Source organism: Phoca vitulina, unplaced genomic scaffold (genome assembly GCF_004348235.1).
Source record: "Phoca vitulina isolate PV1807 unplaced genomic scaffold, GSC_HSeal_1.0 scaffold1, whole genome shotgun sequence".
In the NCBI taxonomy this organism is placed as follows: Eukaryota; Metazoa; Chordata; class Mammalia; order Carnivora; family Phocidae; genus Phoca; species Phoca vitulina.
In genome coordinates, this window is record NW_022589704.1 from 23697596 (window position 1) to 23715134 (window position 17539).

The 17539-nt window shown below is 34.0% G+C and overlaps 1 protein-coding gene across 11 annotated transcripts in view; it reads left to right on the top strand.

Annotated features, from left to right (window-relative positions):
- The window catches only part of IKZF2 (IKAROS family zinc finger 2), a 153878-nt gene that overhangs the window by 95031 nt on the left and 41308 nt on the right, over nt 1–17539 (top strand). For 9 of the 11 annotated variants that reach the window (XM_032402901.1, XM_032402922.1, XM_032402883.1 and 6 more), the window contains 2 exons: nt 2915–3181; nt 9364–9531. In XM_032402901.1, coding sequence (XP_032258792.1) covers nt 2915–3181; nt 9364–9531 — 435 coding nt within the window. The remainder of the gene's footprint in view (nt 1–2914; nt 3182–9363; nt 9532–17539) is intronic. The other 2 variants (XM_032402931.1, XM_032402939.1) reach the window with 1 other exon arrangement.

Genomic DNA, 17539 nt, shown 5'->3' on the forward strand with positions numbered 1-17539 from the left:
TTTGCTCACAGATTAATATATGAAGTTATGTTATATAAAGTCATACTTTTCATTTGTTTTCTTAATTTTTTCTTTAAATGAGAATTATGAATGAAATATGGGACTACATAGGATAAAAATTAGTGTTTTACTTTGATTAGAATAATTTTCATTCCCAGAAAAAAAAAACATGGAAAATTTCTTGGAGTATGGAAAAACTTATTGAAGCGAAATACAGAATCTAGAAACCACAATTGAAAACTTTAAAATTCAAATACCCTTGAGTAATAAGATAATCCAACATTTGCAAAACATAATAAACATGGGGCTAAGTTCCTTAGTATATAATGCATTTAAATTCAGTGAGAAAAAACCAACAACCTAGTAGAAAATGGGCAAATAGCTTTCATAGACAGCTCCCAAAAAACCCCCATTTAAATATAGACATAGATGCTCAATTTCACCCATAAAAAATGCAGATTAAAATCTATAGTAAAATACCAGTTTTTATCTAATAGATTGACAGTTCAATGTGATATTATATAATAATATCTATAATAGCAGTAATCTTAAATTTTATTGATAAAGCCTAGGAATAAATTATATTGATAAAATAGATTTTATGTAGCTGTTAGAATAGTGTGGGTTTCTGTGTACTAATATGGAAAAATTAAACAGATATTGTTAAATGAAGAGAGCAAAGTTAAGGTCAGGTAAATTATACATTCCAATTTGTGTAAAGAGAGACCATCTACACACACACACACACACACACACACACACACACACTTCTCAATTAGAAAATGAGGATGATAGTTGCTTTTGAGACCAGAATTTAGGGGTGAACTTTGAGTAGAAAAGGACTTAATTTTCATTTTTTATCCTTTAATTTTTCTCTGCTGTGTTCATGGATTTTTTAAACATATAAGACAATTCTAAAGAAAGAAAATTCTTAATTTACTAAAACACCACGGTGAATACTGTCTGAACACTTCCTAGATGCCACACATTTTTTGAGCTTGTTGGTGAAATTAAGATAGATAAAGTATGGTGTCTATCTTCTTAAAAGCTGGTAAAGTGGTACTGATTTGTAAATAGGATAAAACTCAGCGTAGTAGATTTTCTATTAGAAATGGGGCCAAGAAGCCTATATACTCTTTTGTAGATCTCGGAGTAGTTTACATACTATAATTGATCTTCACAAAACATTATGGAAAAAATAGAGCACTGTCACCAGAAAAATAATAGGTAAGCCCATTTTCTGTATTTGCTCACTTAATGCTCACATCAGCCTGAGAAAGTGGTACCATTGTCGTCCTCATTTTATAAAGTACGGTACTTAAGTATCTTTTAAAACTGACACTGCTTCTAATGAGTGCCAGAGCTGGTATTCAAATCCAGGCACTCTGGTTACAGGATCCTCACTCCTAATAGCTGAACTATTCTACTTAAACTTCATTTTGTAGTTTGAATTTATATCTACTTTGCAAACAAAAGACAAAAAATTCAGACATTAAATAACTAGTTCAAGTTTCTACTGCTAATAAATGTCAGAGCCATGGTCTGTGGGCTAAATACAGCGATCTCATTTTGTACCATGTTGCCTCTATTCTTAGGGGGGTTCCAAGGGAGGGGAGCAGGGGAAGAGCCATTTTGATAGCACTACCTGTTTAAATACTAATGACAAATCACAGAATGTGTGGTTTCTCTAAGAAAATTGCAGTAAAAAGAACTTACTTCCTTTTTATGAATGTTTCCTCCATCCAAGTAGTACCAAATAATTTGTTTTGCTCAGGAACTTTGATATGATTTCTTAAGAAATTTTCAAGATCAGGGGATAAAAAACTGGTATTCATTTAAAGCCTGTTTCTGCTTTGTGAAAAGACTTTGTCAGCAATCCAGAATGAGGGCTGTGCTAACAAAATTCCAACTTTTCTGTGGGATGATCCAAAAACAGCAAACAGAAGGCATTAAATTTCTTAACAGTCACAAGTGCGTGCATGCATGCTATGCCATTCCTGTCATTCACTGCTTTTTGGTGTGCATAGATTAAAGTTGGAATACTTTGATTTGCAGACTAATTTGTTCCATAGAGACTTTTCTTCGTATAAAAAAATAAAGAGTAGGTTAAGAGCATGTGAAGTCTGTGCACTCTGCCCTACATTTATAGAGCTCTTCATTGAATATATGTTTTTAATCTGATTTTAGGATATTTGCCTTGACAGTATGCCTTCATACATCTAAGACACTTGCTAGATTAAGATCCCAAGTTGTTTCTCTTGCTCAGTTTTGAAGCAGCTTTATACAAGTATTCTGATGTGAAACAGAATGTGTGTATATATATACATATAAATATGATTGTGTATTTTGTATATGTATAAATATATATATATATGATTGTTAAGAAGCATGGCTCAGTGGGTTAAGCAATATCTAATCTTGTCTCATACATAATGCTGAGTCTCAGTAGTGACAAAATCAAAAGCCAATACCAGAATTAAGGACTTGCTTTAAAAATATTTAACGAAGGGGATGGGTATTCAGGAGGGCACGTATTGAATGGAGCACTGGGTGTTATATGCAAACAAGGAATCATGGAACACTACATCAGAAACTAATGATGTAATGTATGGTGACTAACATAACATAATAAAATAAAATTTTAAAAAAATTAAAAATTAAAAAAATATATAACTAAGTTGAAGAAAGAAATGTGTGTACAAATGAAGTGTCATTCTGTTTACCTCGAGGTTTTTTGAGCCATCTTCACTTTGATGGCAAAATCACTAAAATATTTTCGAGCACAGTATGTATTAACATTGCATTGGTGATTTCCATCCATGTTCATAGAATGGCACTGGGTGGAGAAGAGATGTAGATGACAACACATAACCTGCATTTAAAATGCCTTCATTTCTTCTTTTTTAAATTACAGCAAATTCAGTAAAGCTAGAAATGCAGAGTGATGAAGAGTGTGACAGGAAACCCCTGAGCCGTGAAGATGAGATCAGGGGCCATGATGAAGGTAGCGGCCTAGAAGAACCCCTAATTGAGAGCAGCGAGGTGGCTGACAACAGGAAAGTCCAGGAGCTTCAAGGCGAGGGAGGAATCCGGCTTCCGAATGGTAAACTGAAATGTGACGTCTGTGGCATGGTTTGCATTGGGCCCAATGTGCTTATGGTACATAAAAGGAGTCACACTGGTAAGCAGCTGAAAGAATAACCTGATGACTGCCTGTGACATCTGATGTTGATATTACCTGACATCTATTCTCTTTCCTTTTTATTCAGGGGTGGCAGTGGTGAAACTACCTTTTCAGAATTCTGCTAGTATTGGATTGCTGAAAAGCAGAGAGTAGCCTGGGTCTTGACTTCCAGCCTTCAAATCTGAATAGCATATCAGAAAAGAAGTTTGGGATTCAGTTTCCACAGTTCTTAATATAGCAATAATATGATAAGGGTTCAAAAGGTATAGGAGAATCTCATTGTGTAACTTAATCTTTTTGTATTTCTATACATATTTTACCATACCCATGGGCAGGTAATATAGTTTGCTAGCTAAGAGTTTATACTATAAAATGGTACTCATGCATTTATATAGAGGTGGATCATTTTCACCTTATCTCATTAACTTCTTGGAATACAATTTCCAATCAATCTCTGCCTACCATGGGTCTCTGTATTAGGCAGATACTTTCCCTAGTTGAGGATGTTACCATCTTGCTGTAATTTTTTTTATTATAACTCCTGCAAAGAGATATGTAGGGTACAGTATAGCCAAGAGTGGTGGGTATGCTGGTAGGAATGTGTAATCATGGAACAGGGTAAGGAAAAGAGGATTCCGATTAGTATAATATATACTTTTAGACATTTGAGTAATGTAAAAAAACAGCTAAATGAGGAGAAGGCCTTATTTAAATCTCTCCAAATCCTTTGGCAAAATGAAAAAAAAAAAGTTTAAATAAAAAAAAAAAAACAGAAATGAGATTATGTGTAAGAAAGGCAGATGGTTGACTCTTAAAGTTTTAAGTTCATGTGGAAATTGATTTAAAGATGGTACCTTTAACTATAATGCCAAGTAGTATTATACAGCAAAATATTAATCACTAATACTCTCAGAGTTTTAAAATATGTTTCTCTTTGGAAGGGAGATAAATCAATTTAATTAGTAGGTGCTTAAAACATGAGAGATATGGGATACACTGAAGTCTTTTTAGCCCAGATCTCTCATTTACACATGAAGAAACTGAAGCCCCAAACAGTCAAGTGATTTGTCCATTATCCCTTATGTAGTTAGGGCATTATGAGGCTAAAACCAAGGTTTCCTGATGCCCAGACTGGTTTTGTGCAAATATACTGTACTTGGTATCTCACTGCACCAACATTTAATGATGAGATATGATTATAAGGCTTAAAAATTATAGTAAGAAGTTACACATTAAAATCAAAATCATCAGGTTTGGAACCTGTACCCTTATTCCAACTCTACAGTTACATGTTAACTTTTGGTTTTATTTTTAATTTCCTCTTTAAACAGCATATTTTAAAAATATTTATATTGCTAGTGTAGATTTTTTTACCTTAATTAAAAAAAAATTCTTCTAGAAAAGTTAAAAGATCAAGTTTGGTATTTTATAAGAAAAATAGGAAAAGACTATAAAATAATGAGTCTGCTTTTCATCTATGCTCATGAAGTAACGTTAACTGCAGTTCTAAAAGAAGAGTTCTACCAAGTTATAATGTATTCATTATCTCACAGTGATTATATTGAGGTAGATAACACCCATTCAAATGTATAACTAGCAACATATAAACTAAACAAAAGTAGTCTAATGACTTTTCAGTTGAATTGCATATAGTGTACATTTTAAGGCTAAAAAGTATACTAACAACAATTTTTTGTAAGATTTCTAATAAACCTTTTATGGTCTGAGTCAAGAAAATTTAAAGAACCTGAGTGTGCTGTCTTGAATATTTAGGTTAATCAATGTTTCACTGCATTTGCAGTGATTTTCATGAGGATTGTTGGTTTGTAAACACAAGAGTGATTACATACTGACTCTACTGCTTATTTAATATTTACTACTATAGTAGAGTTGAATTATTCTGATTCTGAAAATCATCAAATTGACACGGAAGATGTTTCTAAATAGTTATACGGATTTCCACAAGTTCTGTGAATATGGGATTCACTCAACTAGTAAAGGCAAGAATGGACAAAATAACTAAAGTCCTCTTGTAACTTCATGAACTTTTATTGTTAATGAATGTTTATTGGAGTATTATAAAAATTACACTTTCCTCAGATCTGGAAAGTTTCTGTTAAATAGCCATTCATAGAGGAGCTTGGGATACCTGCCACACATTATTGACCTTGAAATTGCGATATATCTTTAAAGTAGCTATTTTTATATGTATTTCTGATGACCCAGTTTATATATCTGAATGGGTCATGACCTTTTCAACTCCATTTTAGTACTCTTCGAGAACAGAAAGTCTATTTGTATGTTTTGTTTTGTTTTTTTAATTTAAACTAGATTGAAAAAAATGTGGTCAGGATCTAGTATTAACCAAATGTTTTCTCATTAATGCCATGAACTACTGTCTTCATTTCAGAATTCCCCCCTCTCACCAATTATTTATAGTTAGTTTAAAAGGCACTGTCTTAAATCCTTATAAAGCCTTTGGGAAACATGTTTGTGTGTCATAGAATATCCCATATAAAATTGATAGTATAAAAATATACACAACCACCACCCAGTTTACTAAGATGACGCGTGGAGTATCGTATCTAATTCACTTCTTCTTCTTTCTCTTTCAAACTCTACTAAAGTGCCAATTCTAGTGTCTTAGAAATGGGTTGGTGTTATTTATTTCTTGGTGTTGCTACTCTAGTAGGTAATCAGGTAATATTGTCATCGGATACTCCAGGCACTCTTCACTGTGATACAGGCAGAATAAAAGAAGTAGGGGTAGTAAATCAATTCTTGCTTAAACACGAATTGATGTGGACCATTATAAATATAGACTATCCTTAACTTTGCCCTTCTTTGGAGTAGAGTACTCCCATCTTTGTAACTCTGTGTATATTATAGCTTTATGGAACCATTCTTTTGCTCCAAGGCCTTCTCAACAAATACTTGGGATTTTTCTTATTTGTAGGTGGTTGCTCCATCCAACACAGGAACACCCTCTGTCTTTGATTCATCAAAGCAAACTGATGCATGTATATTTGTATTTCAGTTGAATATTTAAACAGATCTAGAAATATGTGTTTATGAAAGTACATAAAATAATGAAATATAATTTATTTCAAAATAAGAATAGATAACTTCATTCTGGGAATAACTAAAAAAGGTCCTTGAGCAGATTTTTTTTATAAAAAATCTAACCAAAACAAAACAAGAAGCAGATTAAGAATGGAAATGAATGATAGCATGGCCACATATTAATTGTTCTCCTGGATTCAGAGTTGTTAATCCAGACTTTTGTACCCACCTGTGGGGGAATTAGTTATCACAGATACAATAACCTATTTGATTTTTTCAATTGGATTATACTGTATAGTGTATTTAGTACATTTGTGGTGTTTTCTTGAAGTTTGCTTTTATTTCTGAATAAGAACATGATTAATATATTTTTTCAGGCAAAGTCTAAACTTACTCGAAAAGGACTAGTTGATTCAGCCTATTTGTTAAAGAAAAAGCAAATTATTTAAAAAATAATTGAGATGCATTGTTTCAAGGCACAGACACAATATATAAACCTTTTACTTAAATATCAGCTCATTTTACATGTATCTCATAATCCCAATTCAAGATTTAATTCATGTAAAGCAGATCAATATTTCTCAAAGCTTCATCCAGCTAAAATCAAAGTACATTATTATCATTGCCCCTTTCCTCTTATCAAAAACAGGAACATGGTTTGTTAACCTTCATCATGCCTTTCTTTATTTCCCATGGCCATGGGAATATAGTTAGCAAATGTCTCCACACTAAGACACACTCAGTGACAGACAGTATTTCCTGATATACCTAGACCCCTTTTCATTTCTCCTGCCTCTTTAAGGATGATCATATAAATTCAGAAGTAATTCTATTAAAAAATATTTGAAGATATCTGGAATATTTTGTAAATGTAAAAACAAAATTACCCTGTCATTAGTCTCATAAACTCAATTAGATGAATTTTAAAATTCTTTTTAAAGAGAGTTATCCTTATTATTTTTTCTTTTTTGATTAGCATTACTTGGTATGACAAATTCAGTACTCTAAATTAGGAATTTTTAAATATTTCAATTTTAGGAGGCTTAATGAAAAAATAAGCGTGTTACAGGAGTATTTTCTAAAGGCAAACATGATTTCAAATGTTTTTATTCACCAAACTAATTTAATTCATTTTAAAGTTACTGCATACTAATTTGTTACTTGCCTGGAAGACCCTACATAGATTTCAAAAGTAAAATCAAGTATTTGGAGTGAAAAGTATAATTTGCATTTGCTATTTTCCTACGGTATAAAAATTCTCATGAAGAAAGTGCATCCTTCTTTTTTATTAATAATTCCATGGCAGGGGTGGGGAGTAGAAATTCCTGATTTTAAAGAGCTGTAGACTGCTATTTCATTGGAAAAAAAAAAAAAAAGTCAACAAATTAAGTTGTGTGTGTGTGTGTGTGTGTGTGTGTAAAGATTTACCAAATTTAGATTTATTTTAAAACTTTAGTTTGTAAGACTTCATATAAGGGGTTTTTCGGTAAAGTATTTCTCTCTTAAGCTGTATTTAGTGTTGATTTAATTTGTCAGTTTCATCAAATGAATCAAACAAGTGAAATAAGATCAAATTTAAGGTAACTTTAACATAATTTTTTCAACTTAATACACTAGTACAAGGACTTTTTGTAAATGTAGTTCAGATCTCCAGATTTTGTAACAAAAACCTATAGCCTTGCTACACGAACACACAAATTACATTTTTTGGGGTATGTGTCTCATAAAGTTCCAAAATGATCAAGTAGTAGAATTTGAGACACACCTGATGTATCAATTTTTAATTTCTTTAGGTTTTATAACAAATCTATATGATAGAATGTGCAGTGGCAACTGCAAGAAAATGGCCAGTTTATCTTCTTTATGACTCCTGGCTTCCTTTAATAGAAAGAATCATTGAGTTTGCATTAATTAAAAGCCTCCCCAAAATATTTGAGGTTTCATTATTCACTATTTTCAAATGTTTCAGTTAAAGATATAAAACATGAGAATTCAGTATAAATGTTTAAGTATTAAAATTATAATCTTCATCTAACCTCAAGTACAGAAATAGTCCCGTTAAACCAAAAGTGAATTTTTAAAATATTTTATTTCCGTCCTAAACTTTGAGCTTTACTATTTTGTACTATTTATATATTAATTTATAGTTTAGTTCATGAATATCTTTAGAGACCAGCAAACTTAAAATGATAGTATTTTCTTCATGGTTTGACCCTACTTGCTAATTTTACTGCTTCCCCAACTACACATTTTTATGTTCAGTGACCTTGGTGACAGCCAGTTGATGACAATAGACTGATAATTCTGGCTTAAACAGTTTTACAGCAGTATCCAATAATAGGAAAAAAGAGAGAAAATGTTTCAAATTATTTTCACAACAAAAAGAATATACAGGAAATATCTGGATGAATAATTTTCTTTGGATTTTCCCTGTTTATATCAGGAAATTTTGCCAAAGCTTTCACTATTAGTGACTAGGAATGAGACCTGGGCCTGGGCTAATTTTGGGAGATTTTGTGATGATGAACTTTGTAACCTGGCACCCGGAAAGAAAATTATCAGCTAAATCAGAGAATTAGACTAAAGATCCCTTCCAAGTCAAATTCAAAATTTCTGTAATTTTAAAAGAGATAGCATGGTACAATAGAGCAAGATTTTGTAGTCCAACTGAGCAAGATTCATATCAGTTTAAGTACTTATTAGCTCTGTAACTATCAGATACCTTGATACTTGAACTTCAAGTTCTTCATTTGCAAACTGAAATTATAGATGCCTAATTAGTAATATCATTATAAGGTTTGAAATATTCTATGTAAAGCTACCAGTAAAGTCAGTAAAGTGATGGCACTTAGTTGTTCAAACAGTGGTCAATGCTATTGCTGATTCTTTTGAGTCAGTGACAAGAATCCTGTAAAATTTATATGAAGAGAGGAATCTGCACTTGACCTAAAGTTGAAGGCTTCAGTATTAGCAAATTTTAGGAAGATAAAGGTTTAGAAGTCTGAAGGGGGAGAAGAATATTCTCAGCACAGAGAACTGGCACCAGTTAACAGTGTACAGATCAGTCCCTTCCACATAACCTACTTGATCTTTCCTACCTCTTTTCCTTTCGGCAGGTGAACGTCCCTTCCACTGTAACCAGTGTGGAGCTTCTTTCACTCAGAAGGGCAACCTTTTGAGACACATAAAGTTACACTCTGGAGAGAAGCCGTTCAAATGTCCTTTTTGTAGCTATGCCTGTAGAAGAAGGGACGCCCTCACAGGACACCTCAGGACCCACTCTGGTAAGTGTCACTGACTCTTTGAGAAAAAAGCTAAAATATAAGAATTCAGGAAAGCGTTATAGAATAATACAGAATAACTTATAGCTTTGGTACATAGCTAGGAATGAGCTAGACAATATTTTTGTGTACATTGAATAACTGATAAATTTTGCAAGATGCATATGGCCCTTCATTTTTTTAGACTTACAGACTTGGCAAAAAGTAGCACCGTCAATGGAAGAGTCTCTTACTTCAAGCTCTTGAAGTAAGGAGACAACTGCTCTGTAGATTCTCTATGATTTTTAATTTTATAATTATTAATTCAGTAATTATGGTTAATCCAGGATAATGGAAAATCTAGTAAAATACCATAGTTACATGCTAATATTATCATAGAGGAGATGAAAGCTGTGATATTTTTCAACTGATACAGTGCCCAGGCTGGGACCTCAGTGGGAAATCAAGTGTCGCTATTTTTAAACTTGAAAATATTATGCTCATTAGAAAATTGGCTGTTAGAGTATTTTATATTTCATTTAAACGCACCTTGTTTCTTTAACTCTCAAAATATAGTCATCGGATTTTCTCTGAACTTTTCTCTCTTCATAAATCATCATTAAAAAATCTAGAATAAGTGTGATATTTTTAAAATGCTAGAATATAGTACATAAAAGAGCAAGAATGATTAGAAATCTGAATGAATCTCATTTGACTTTTAGCATGAATTGCCATAACCAAGAAGTTAAAGGTGGAAAATTAATATAGAATACTCTCAAGCCAGTTTTATATCCTCCTTCTGTCCATAATGACATATTAAAATTTAATTTTAATATGAAGATATGATGGAAGTGATATTTTCATCTACATTGACAAATTGTATTAGAGAGTGCTGTGGATTGTGAGGTAATGCTTGTATTATCTTTTTTTACATTTTCCCTATTAATCCTTAAGGCTTTACTTGGTTTTTAACATGAATGTGAAATGTGTAAACTATTTTAGACATTAACTTGTAAATTTGGAGCAGTTATAGAAAAATGAAATGAGGGCGCCTGGGTGGCTCAGTCGGTTAAGCGACTGCCTTCGGCTCAGGTCATGATCCGGGAGTCCTGGGATCGAGTCCCGCATCGGGCTCCCTGCTCAGCAGGGGGTCTGCTTCTCCCTCTGACCCTCCTCCCTCTCATGCTGTCTCTCATTCTCTCTCTCGCAAATAAATAAATAAAATCTTTAAAAAAAAAAAAAAAGAAAAATGAAATGAATGCAAATATAAATACAAAATATTTTAAGTATATATAGTTACTTTCCTCCTTGATTCAAAGCAATTCCCTTATTTCCAACTATGACATATTTTATTTTAAATCATGCTATGAAAATTACATCTTTATTATAAAAATTATTCTTTATTGAAGGATGTTTTTAAGATGTGACAGTTAATTCCTTTAGCTAGCCATGTACTCTGGCTTATTAAAGCATTATTGAATTGACCATGGATTGTATAAAGCATAAATTTTCATGAACATTATCTATTACATGAAGTTGAGGAAAAAATATAGCTTTAAACATTTATTTCATTCTTTACAAAGTTGTGTTACTTTTAATATCATAGTTTAATGTACAATTGTTACTTTACCTGGGATTGCTATATTGCCCTTAGAAGGTTCAATGCCTTCAAAGCTCAACCTCTCTGGAAGGCTTTTGATAACTCAGTTTGTGTTGCCTTGATTTCCTTTTTGTTCTTTTAACACATCCATCTGTGTGGGTGGTGTCTAAGACGACATCTTGGTTTTTGTTTCTATTGAACTGGGCAGTTGCAATCATTATCTTTTTTGCTAATTAGTCATGACTCATTAGAGGTTCCTGGTTGGTGGCTAATGAAGTGAGGAATGAGAAATACTTTACTCCAAAAGTAGGCCATTCCCATTGGCTTTCACCAGGCCAGACACTTGACAACACTTACATGGTTCTGTGTAATTATCAAGTTTGTGTGTATAGTGAAGCTGTTTCTGTGAAATTGCATATTTTGTAAATAAATATACTGCTACTTTGAGGTTCAAAAAAATAAAGATATGGGGTTGGGATTGAGGAGAGACAATGGACTCTGAAAAACAAACTGAGGGTTCTAGAGGGGAGGGGGTTGGGATTGAGGAGAGACAATGGACTCAAAAAAATAAAGATATGGACCCTGTAATTGCAATCATGCTATTATTTTGCAATTTGCTGGCTAATTAAAGAGAGTTTAATGGAGCAATGCGAGTGAGGAGGGTGTCATCCAGCTACTGCATCATCAACAGGTGATATGAATTCAGTTATAGTTCTAACTATAACCTAAAATATTTGCCATTGCCAATGCTTTTTGTAATAGATACAGCATAAAACATAGCTGCTAAAGTCCATGCCTCTCCAATTTGTTCAGAAAGCCCAAATTGATCATTATAGCTTTCTTCTTCTGCTACCAAATCCATCTTTCCCTTACTCTCACCCTCTTTTTTAGCACCTGGGCTGAACAGGATTCTTTATCTGATGAGTGACCCAGACCTTAATTTCTACAAATTCTGAGGATTTGATGGTCCTGTTTTCCTTGGATTACTGCAATTTTTCAGTAACCAGGATTATTGGGCACATTTTTTAAAAGAGGTACCCCAGTGAATCTCCTGAGTTCCAAACATAGCAACAATTCAAAACCATCTTGGTAGTCTGGAAAAGTTACCAACCAATAGCCCACTTCTGTCCCTCTTAGTTGAGCAGCTTGAGATGCCCCAGATAGCCAGGGAGTAGTCCAATATGACAGTTCCAAAACTCTGATCCCTGGTGGAAAGAGTCTTCCCTTGGGCACCTAGCACATACATCACAGCAGCATACAAACTTTGCCTCCTTCTTCATGGTGAAATGTTCAAAGCGCAGCCATTTTAATTTATTATAGAGGACCTAATTCAACATGTCTCGACCACCAAACCCATAACATTTCACTAATGCTGTGCTTCTCTGAACTTTCTGGGGCAATTATCTCCTGTCCTCTAGCATGTATCTTACTGAGGCATCTCAGGTATTTACTACTTCCTGCTCACCATGTCCAGCCAGTACCGTGAATATAATGTTCCAACTTGATGTTCTGTGGGATGTCAAGATGAACAAGATTTCTTTGGACTGTATTATAACAAAACAGTTGACCTAGCCTTAAGCTAAGATAATAAAAGTATGCTGTCCCTGCAATGTGAAGGCAAAGTGCTTCAGATTATCTGTTGATAAGGAATTATTTTCCAAAGAAATTGTTAAGTCAGTATCTCCATACCTGGTATCAGGGGCTATGTTATAGTTTAATATGTGCCAGTAAAGATACTACAGCTAGAACTGCATCTGTAGTTGGCATTTTGATGTGATTAAGACTGCATGCATCCACAGAACCATCTAGCTTGCGTTAGCCTAATAAACAGTATAATTGGGTGTGTGGTAGGAATCCCCATGACATCTTTCAGTTTTAGTTTGCTATCTTTAAGTCTAGGGCTGTGATCTCCACTGTGGTAGCAACTAGCCTCCTGTGGCTAGTGCCACATATTGAAATGATATGTTCTTATTAAATAAAATCTATTAAAATTAATTCCTAACCTTTTTAAAATGTGGCCACTAGAAAATTTAAAATTACATGTGTGATTCATATTTGCATTGGACAGCTCTGTTCTTGGCTTTTCATGATAGCCATGGGTCAGGGAACCAACATAAGGATTCTTCCCATTACTGAGTTTATTTGTTCCCACAATACTGTAAGATGGACTTGGGTAAAGTCTACATACATATCTTGACCTCCATATGCCCCCACTTTGAACTGGTGGACTACAATGGCATTTTGGGTTCCAGAGATTAATGTCAACTCAGAGCTAATCTAATAGACTAATAATCTGTGGTAGGACTTGGTATCTCCTTTTCCTACCATAGAGCTTCTGCCACTCTGAGATCACATATACATTTCAATCAGGGAGGCCAGATCTATTTGCAACATCTATCATTGTTCTCTCCAGCCTACAGAAGACAATTACCATAAAGCTTTTCAAGCATGCGGCTTCTTTCCTTACCAGTGTAATTCTTTGGTGATGGGAGTGTCCCACAGGCCCTTCCTGAAGTATGTAAGTGGCAGGCTGAACGGGGTGATTCATAATAGATCCTTTCCATTATTCTTACTTATTTGAGCTTTTGTTCTTCTTCCTCTTTGCTATGTTCAACTTTTTACTAATAAGCCATCATTGAATCAAGGATTCAATTAACCAGTCACTCCCACTTGCTCAAGGCAATATATTAAATCTCAAATCCAGGTGAATGCATATATATTGATAAATTTGGCCCAATCTAGCATTTTGGTTCATCTTCTTGGTATAAAACCCTTAAAATCGATTCATTCCCTTACATGCTAACTGGACTCCTGCTGATACAAATTGGCAGTTTTGCAATTCTTTCAGTGTATAGGCTGTTACCTCCTCGATCAGGCCTTGATTTTGATTATATTAGGATCTAACTTATTATGAGCCTAGGGGCAATGAGAGTTAATAGGAATGAGTCCTGAAAAGAACTGCCATTTTCTGATTGGGTTCTTGCCTCAGCTGAAGCAATCGAAAGTCTTCTGACTTTATGGGAATGCTGATTTATGGAGCATTAGTTTCCTTAGATGGAAAGGTAGGGAGTGAGGACTGTGTCTTCCAGCAAGAGTGGTTTGGAAGTGTTTGGGGGCTCAACATTCTGAGCCTTAGTATTTGATCTGATAGTACCATTCCATGTTTCACTAGTCCATTTCCAAGACCTGTTGTATTGGTATTGCCCATTTTATTTAGTACGGCAATTCAGTAACCCTTCAAATCAGATTCTGGAGTTGGTTTTCAGCCTTATTTGCCCTGAGGCTTAAGTAAATAAGGACTCTTTTAAAGCTGACAGAGGACTTTGATATTCCAACTTCTGTTCTGACATAAAGGGAGCATTCAAGACCTTCAAACTGTCCTTTCTCCTTTGTGTAATCCTTAGGACCATCAGAATTAGCCATATCACACTACAGTCTTCACTCTACACACCACCATTGTCACTTAAGCAAGTAAAGGCCACATGCTACCAGCAGTAATAATTTGGGTAATCATATTGCCAGCAAATACCTAGAATTAGTTTTCCATTAATTCCCCAGTAAGAAAGCTATTCTGTTCTCTTCAAATTGAGCAACTCAGTGCTGGAATGCCATTTTGATTCTCTAAGGCCTTGGGGCCACTCCTGCTACCAGTAATTATCAATCAAGGCCCTGACAGGAGTAATGAGACACTCAAATGGGAAAAATGTGGAGACATTCATCGTAATATTTACAAGAGAATAGTGAGGCATAAAGGAAACCAACAAAGGATGGTTGAAGCACTCACTACAAGGCTAGCCATAGCAAGAAGCCATTAGCAACCCTTATGTCTGGAGGGACAAAGGGATCAAGAGATCACTAGAATTAAGAGAAGTAGGAGATGGGTCTTAAACACTGACCTTCGGTAGAGGAATGTACCCCTGCTAACCTGTGACTGAGGAATAAGCACCTTGACCGCAGTTTTTCCACCGTCTAGTCTTTTGCTGATGCCTCACATTAACTGAAGCTAACAAGAAGCCAGAGGACAAAAGAGCCTACTGATAAAGCCAATAGAAATTAGCTTTCTAAGGGAGAAAATGGCTATGAAGGTGACACAGAATATGCCACAGATTGACTAAAATTTAGGAACTAGTGCTTAAAATTACTAGCATAGGGTATTAAGCATAATGTAATGATTTTATTATTTCTGTTTTTGATGAATATTATCAGTACAAAATATTTTGCTTCCTCCTCCCCTCCCCCCACTTTGGGTAATGACTATCCAATGTTTTAGTTAGTTATTGTGTTCTATAGTATTAATATTGCATCTTTGCTTCCTATATTTTAGATTTGAAAATTTTCCATCTACTAGGTTGGTAACAAAGAGCCTGGCATTGATGTACACTTAATGTGTTAAATGAAAAAAAAACACTTAAAAAATATATTCAGTAAATGCTAGCCCTTTCTTTTTTCCATGTATGATCCCATACAAGCTGAAATTCCCTATTTGGAACTCTACTTGCATACTTTAGATGATACCAGGTAGTGTCTTGGTTTTGATTGTATAGTCCTAATAGTTAGGTTATTTACAGATGATATCTGGCATTTCTTGAGCCCTCCCTAGACACTGGGCACTGCACTAAGCACTTCCCAGGATTATTTCTTTAATTAAAGCCCTTTTATCTGACATGAGCAAAGCTAGATATTTTATTGATTAACAGCAGTAAGTCTAGCAACATGAGAAATTTTTTTGGTAGAAGTCCTTACATTTATATTTTTAAAATGTAAAAACATAATGCATCATCTCTAATTCCATTTTCAGTGTCTTTAAGAACTTAGACCCTTGTGATGCCATCAGACTTCTATTAAATTTTTAAGATTTCTCACTAATTTTTATGAGTATCTTTGCCCACCTCTAATTCTTTAGCATTTTTTAAATCAACTCATCTTTACTGAATCTTTCCAAAGTGACAAAATTAGTTTTTAGAAACAATTTTTTTGTACTTATTTCCTTGAAATATATATTTAAATAATTTACATAATTATAATAGCAGGTAGAGCCAGCATAAATAGGTTTGGCTAGAACTAAACTGACTCTTAGTGACTCTCTAATTCAACCACTAGAAGTGTTTATGTGGGGCATGCAAAGAGGGGCCTACAAGCGCCAGGAATTCAGTGTTTCGGGAAGAAGCAGTCAGTCAAGAGAGCTTTTTGCTGTTATTATTTTTATTTTACAGGTGAAGAGACTGAGGCTCAGAGAGGTCTCACTGCCAGAGCCTAGAGTCACACCAAGACCGTCAAACTCCAAAATCTATATGTTATGGGATAAATGATACATCCCCATATGTTTATTCTATAAAACTTTATTAACTCAAAATAACAAAAAAAAGTACATTTAGAAGAGGTCAAAACATCTGAGTTTGGAATGGGCTCAGTGCAAATTATTTATATGACTTTGTCAAGTCACTTAATTTGATCTTTAAATCTCCCCATGCTCCCAATATTATGTGATGCTAAATACAATGTATTATCTTTTCTCCCTGAACTTGGCTGCTGATTATTCACTACAACCAAATCTTGAAGAGTAAAAGAGTGGTCCCCACCCCCACTTTTTTTTCTTATAGTTTGCTGTGGTTTAACTTTCAGATAGATTTGCAAAAAATGGAATAGGTTTTAAGTTTTTCCAGTGATCTTCAGAGCACCACTATTACTTCTCTGCAACTATCTGCTAACCTATATTTAAGAGATAGCCTTGATATAGACAGTTTCTGATTTTGTACTTTTAGCTCCAGGTATGCAGAAGTTTACTTAAAACACATTCCCATTTAAAAGTACTTTTTACAAAGCCCCATCTGTTGTGCTGAACACCAGCAAAAGTGTAAAACAATGTTGAATTTTCCCTCCCTCACCTTTGCTAATTAGTACCTGAATAATATTTTTTACACTGGCATAGAAAATGGGTTTTAGTTTACAAAACCCCGGTTACTTGATTTGATTGAATGCTTTAAATTTTTATTACAATCATTGATAACATTTTTTTAAAATTGGAAGGATGTCCAGTTTTACAGATAATAAATCAGAACCCCTTAAAGAATAATAATACTTCAGTAGTGTTTAGCAGTATTTGCCATGGAAATGTTTGTTTTCTAACAATAATTTTTGAATAGTATAATTTTATTACTTATGGAAACATATCAGATTAATATGATAAGGCTTTTTTCGGTAGCAGATAATTTTTGTCAGTAACTCCCATATTTTATTCCCCACTTCTTAAGATAATAACAAAAGAAATCATAACCTTTCTTGCTTCGGTTATAGCAGTGATGTATCCTATTTCTGAAATAGTGTCCATTCACGAAAAAAGAAAAAGGTGAAATGACAGAATCTTAGTTTGTATAGCAATCATCAGCGTGTGATGTTTTGTTTTTTAAAACCATTTTCATTTATTATGGGTTA